The 6,310-nt window shown below is 31.0% G+C and overlaps 1 protein-coding gene across 2 annotated transcripts in view; it reads left to right on the top strand.

The window, feature by feature from the left end:
- The window catches only part of LOC100162718 (glycerol kinase-like), a 19,193-nt gene that overhangs the window by 4,602 nt on the left and 8,281 nt on the right, over nucleotides 1-6,310 (top strand). For both annotated transcript variants that reach the window (XM_029492751.1, XM_008181595.3), the window contains exons 4-8: nucleotides 531-734; nucleotides 1,466-1,545; nucleotides 1,633-1,698; nucleotides 1,972-2,230; nucleotides 2,317-2,407. In XM_029492751.1, the coding sequence (XP_029348611.1) occupies nucleotides 1,492-1,545; nucleotides 1,633-1,698; nucleotides 1,972-2,230; nucleotides 2,317-2,407 (470 nt within the window). In that variant the 5' untranslated portion in view covers nucleotides 531-734; nucleotides 1,466-1,491. The remainder of the gene's footprint in view (nucleotides 1-530; nucleotides 735-1,465; nucleotides 1,546-1,632; nucleotides 1,699-1,971; nucleotides 2,231-2,316; nucleotides 2,408-6,310) is intronic.

Genomic DNA, 6,310 nt, shown 5'->3' with positions numbered 1-6,310 from the left:
TTTAGTGCATATTTAATGTATATTTTGACAATTTTTAGTGCATGAATGCATGCTTATTTATGCATTTTTTAGTGCATGAAGTAACGAGCCCTGGTAATTAGTATAATATAGGTATAAATTACTATTATAAGCTGTTACGAATAACACAAAAAAAAAACTAATAAATTAATTTAATTTAATTAATTCATTAAATTAAAAACAATGACAACTAAATGAACATAATCGAAACATTAATTAGCTTGAAGGGCCAGTAAAAAGCTCTTTGCGAACCATAGGTTGGAGACCCCTGCTCTAGATTATAAACATGTGGCAAGTTCCGTTCACGATTGTCACTGCAGCAAGGGTACGTGTATGCCCAATAATGTGTTTCACAATTAAACCGAAGTACATAATTTAAAAAAATGTCTTTAATTAAGCCATCACTTAATATTTAATGGCAGTTGAAATGTTTGATGAAAAGATCATTTTTTGGTCACATTTGTGAATTCAGTCACTGAATCACATTATTAAATATCTTTAACCACTTCCAGCCTTGCTGAAACTACAACATACAATTGACTTGCTGCACGAGTAGTGGACTAGTTTGCCTGTAACTGGCAATCATTACATGAATATATTATTTTGTGGTGACTCAAGGTCTTTTTTGTGAGTGTTCCACGTACGCCATCATCATTGCGGCACCTTCACAGATCGGGCACATAACGTTCGGACCACCATTGTTTCATCTTTGTCGCGTGAGTATCGCGAATATCTGGTTTTGCAACCGCAATAGTATTACCATTCTGTTCTAATTGACTTTTATAATGATGAATTCAAATAGTAATATATAATATTGTTGATATTATTCTCGATTAGTCTTGTAATTCCTAGTTAATACCTAGTTGCATAAACAATTAATTATTCTTTTATTGGTTCCAAAATGTCTCAATTTCCAATAGAAAATAATAAAATAAAATAAATCCATTTCATTTACAAAAACATAAAATCCTAAGAACAGTGAAGTAAAAAGATATGTGTCTTAATTCATTGTTGAAAAAAAGAATTTGTGTAATTTTGAGTAATTTATTTTATAGCATATAAAATTAATAGTCTAGTATAATTAATACTAATTATAGTAATTAATGATAATTGGGAATAATATGAACATTATAAATTTATATATTATAACAATATTAATTAATATGATATTATAGGATCATTATCTATATGATAGCATTATAATATACAAACACAATACATTAATTATTATTCTAACTTAACATTATGTGAATTGAAAGACATATTCATATTAATATATGTATTTATATATATTTTATATTTGTCAAATATTTTAATATTTCCTTCTTATTGCCTTTGGCTTCAAAAGATTTGTTACTAAGTAAATTTATATCATATTCATTATTCATCACTTTATAAAAATCAGAATATGCATTTTAATTCATGGTTATTTTATTTGTAATAATAGTTTATCAACGTCCATAGTTTGTCAAAATGTCCAAAACATATAACTTAATCTGTGATAAGAAAAATAATGCACAAAAATCGGTACAGTATACATTGAAATATTTGTATTACACTAATATACAACTTACATATAAATAATTTGTTATGTTTCATTTATTTATATTAAAGAAGTCTGCTGCTGAAGAAAAATTTGTTGGTGTTATTGATGAAGGCGTTAGCAGTACACGTTTCTTGGTACATACTATATACTATAATAATAATAATATATATACTGTTATACTTCATAAATATAGTAATACAATTAATGTCTTTGGCAATTATTTTTTTTAAAACTTATTAACTAATCTTTTTATTGTTTGATTTAATATTTATTACTTACAATAATAGTTGGGAATTATAATTTTATTAATATACAGATTATATTATATTATATTATTATTATACTTCTGTAAATTTATTTACTTAAAAAAAAAAATAATTTTACATTTAAAGTTAAATATTTTATAGGTTTTTTCATCAAAAACTCAACTGCCAGTAGCCAGCCATGAAATAAGTTTAACCAACATAAGCGGATATGAAGGATGGGTGGAACAAGATCCAGAGAATATACTAATTGAAGTAAAAAGAACCATAGTTGTAACATGCAATAAACTCAAAAAGATAAACATATCACCTTCAGCTATTGCTGCGATAGGCGTGACAAATCAACGAGATACGACTTTAGTGTGGGACAAGTATACAGGGTCACCACTATACAATGCTATAGGTAAATACCATTTTTATACCTCTAATTATAAGACTTTTAATTTAAAGTTAACAATATCTAAATGTTAAATAACTACAATTCTATAGTATGGATGGATGTGATGACTACACAATCAATAGTTAATAGATTCATCAACAAACGAATTCCTAACTGTGATACATTGGATGAACAAAAAAGGTGAGATAATATATAAAAGGAACAGCATACATTGTTCTATAGTAAGGTCAATCATATTGATTTTAAAACTTCTAAATTGATTTAATATTTTTTCTAGACACTATTCTAATGAAATTAGTTTCAACATAACTTTGTTTCATATACTTAGCACTATACTATTCAAACGTTGATCTAACTGAATTTACTGTTCTTCACTTTTACATTTTAAGATATTATAAGATAGGTAACAACCATAGGCGAGACTAGACACTTTTATTAGGGAAGGCCAAATGAAAAATATAAAAAAAAAAAAATCTATTAACAGCTTTATAAGGTAATTTTGTTTAATTTATATATATTTATATTTATTTTTATAGTAAATAAAAAATTATAATAATAGACGACAATTAAATGGTACCAATTTTTAAAATTCTTTCTCAACATCAATGTTATTAGCCAAAGACTATTCCATGTACCTTTAAAATTATTCCGAATTGTTTTCATTTAAATTTTAACAATTTACACATACTGCTTGTATGGCTGTATCACGTGTCGAATATAGTATACGACTCCATATTTCCATAATCAATGTTTTTTTTTTTTTTTTAATTAAATGGTGTTTATTAAAAATGTACAATCTGTACATTATATGCAATAAGTAAATATGATATGGTATAATAAAATAATTTAAAAATGGCTTTGAGTAACGTGTAGGAAGGCTCGCGGTCGAGTCACCTTTTACAATGAATTAAAATTTTTATGAATAATATAAATGTATTTTATAGGTTAAGAAGATCTCTGCACCAGTTGCGTTTGAGACGTATTGTAGGGTTATCAGTAAAAGTTTTTGAGGCCAATTGAGAGATGAGGTGGTTGTGGTTCATAAGGAGTGTCCCATGAAACCTTTTGTTGAAATTGGTGGCTGTGTCATGGATGGTTTTGATTCGAAGGTCATCGTGAAGTAATTTGTTCGTTACGTACCATGGAGCTTTGGCAATGATATGGAGATAAATTGATTGAAAATATTGAATAGTTTAAGTATTGGATTTTTTGGCTGGGGCAAGAGTATGATGACATAATATATGTCCAGATGGGACAGTGGAGACATTTGTATATAAGAATTTTGTTTTGAATGTTGATGTTGGATCTTAGTAAGGGCCTGAGTAGGTGAAGTCTGCTGTTTAACTTTTTTTGTTTTCCATGAGATGAGGACCTCAAGTAAGTCTTCTATCGAGTGTAAGACCGATATATTTAACTTGGGTGCAATGCGGAATATTAGAGTTGTTCAAGGTGATCGGCGGGCAGTCTTGTGGTCTTAGAGAAAAGTTGATATGCGATGATTTGATTTCGTTGATTTTGATCCCCCATTTATTGAACCAAGACATAAGGGTGTTAAGATGGGTTTGGATTTTTTGACTGGCAATGGCAGGGTCAGCATCTGAGGCAAGTATGGCTGTGTCATCTGCGTAAGTTCCGATGAGAGTGAACTGATTTACTGGAATATCTGCAGTGTACAAAATGTAAAGAAATGTGGCAGTATTGCTGCCTTGAGGAATGCCTGCTAGAACTCTGTGGTGGGTTGATAGTTTGGCGTTGATTCTGACTTTGAACGATCTGTTTTCAAGGTTAGATTTTAGGAATAGATAGTAAGGGGGCTGGAAATATTTTTTTAAGTTTGAACAGTAATCCTTGGTGCCAAACGGTATTGAAAGCCTTCGCAACGTCTAGAAAAACTCGTATTTTTTGTTTCAAGTGCCAAGGAGATGAAATTAGTTATGCGGCGTAGTTGATGGGTGGTTAAATGACTGGAACAGAATCCAAACTGAATGTCAGGCAGGATATTTACATTTTGAGCTATTGGCATCATTAGCCTTTTTAGTATTATTATTTTGCCAAATGCCGGCAGGAAACTAATTGTTCTGTACATGGTAGGGCTGTTAGAATGTTTTCCTGGTTTCAATATCGTTATGATAATAGAATGCTCCCACGTGGGAGGGAAGTATGAGAGGTGAAGTAGGGCATTGAATATATAAGTCAGCCAAATAATTGATTTAGGTGGGAGGTTTTTGATAATTTTATTTGAGATTTTATCATGCCCGGGCGACTTTTTCAGGTTTTTAATAATGTTGGAGACTTCAGCAGGAGTTGTGTGTTTTGGTAGGACCAGATGTTTTAAGTAAGTCGATGTGATTTGGACTGGGGAGTGAAGAGTGCGGCTTAAAAGAATCAGCTAATAATTCAGCTTTATCTTGATCATGGACTGCTAGTGAGTTGTCTTCTCGGAGTAATGGTGGGAGTTTCCTTGTGTTGTAGTAAACATTTGGTATTTTTCTAAAGTGTGCCCTTGTTTGGGGAAAGAGGAGCATGGTGAGATTTATATAGTTCATTTTTGTGGGTCTTGAGGATAGATTTAAGTTTATTAGGAAGGGAATTGTATTTTTGCCTGTCCACAGGATAGTGAGAGTGTTGCCAGCGGTCACGGGCTCTGCATTTTTCCGTTATGAGTTGTCTGATTTCAGATGTGATAAGATGATCAGATTTTGGATTTTGAGCTGGAAGGGGAGGTATTATTTTTTGCGTTAAGTATAGTTTCTGTAAAATTTCTGATGGCGTCGTCAATGTCTGCGTGAGATTTTAGAGTGATGTTGAGATGTGAGTTGCGAGTCATGATGCTACAAAACCTTTGCTAAATTATTTGGGAAGGATTATTATTGTTATGCGATGAGATTGAAGCATTTATTTGAAGTTGAACTGGCATATGGTCAGACGCAGGGGCGTATTTACGGGGCGGGTATGGGGACAAATCCGCTCCCATGGCTCTTTAAATATGTGTCTATTATTATATTATATTTATTACATCGTAATCTGTAAGCTAAAATTCTTGTCATACGCCCCCTACAAAAAATACTAAATACGCCACTGGTCAGACGCTGGATCATTTAGGTTGGTTAGCTTTGTCTCCAGATGATTTGGTAGGTTAGAGATGAAGAAGTCGAGAAAATCAGGTTTGCAGCCCAGGTGAGAAGGCCAATAAATTGGTGCGCACAGTGCATGTACTTTAGCGTGTTTGGTTCTGATAATATTCTGGAAAGAATGGGCTCGGGTGTTGGTTGATGAGCAGCCCCAACACTGATGTTTGGCATTAAAGTCGGCTCCAAGTAGGAATGTATGATTTAACGTGGCTAGATATTGTAGGAGTTCGATAATCAATGTTAAAAAAAAAAAATAATAAACTTTATTATTTTGTTCCTTGTGTAGTATGTACAATTTAATTTAAGAAATCTTAATAATGTTCGTTTACATGTATAAGTATATTATTTATAATGCCTAAATAATTATTAAAAAAGGTGGGTAGTATTAAATTTGAATTCAATGATATAATATCACTGTATAAGAAAAACGATTCTGAGTGGAGACGGTATGTCAGTCTAAGTATAAGGTGTCTTATATACTTATCTATGGTATTAAAAAAAAAATTGACCAATAATAGTATCTATAATAAATTCCAAATTAATCATATCATAATATCCATTAGGTACTTATAACGCGTTATACATCAACAACAAATCGTAGTACTATCATAGATATATAATAGTATACTTTAGAAGTTTCAAGTACCCACAAATAATATTATACAATCACAACAAAATAACTACAGTAGAAGCCGCTTATTAGAAACACGAATTATTGATACAATCGCGTTATTGAAACAAAATATACCAGGACGGATCGCCCGTATATTATATCTAACAAATCGCTTATTAGAAACAATCGGTTAATTGACACATTTCACTTTGGTCCCAAAGTGTTTCTAATAAGCGGATTCTACTGTAAATTATATATATATTCCAGGTTTTTTAATATGTGATTTCATCCAAATTTGAGCTTAAAATGACTATAAAAATAAACTGTGGTTATGAATTT

This window comes from Acyrthosiphon pisum, chromosome X, assembly GCF_005508785.2.
Source record: "Acyrthosiphon pisum isolate AL4f chromosome X, pea_aphid_22Mar2018_4r6ur, whole genome shotgun sequence".
NCBI lineage: Eukaryota > Metazoa > Arthropoda > Insecta > Hemiptera > Aphididae > Acyrthosiphon > Acyrthosiphon pisum.
The sequence above is the reverse complement of the archived record's forward strand: the minus strand, read 5'-3'. Positions and strand labels throughout refer to the sequence as shown.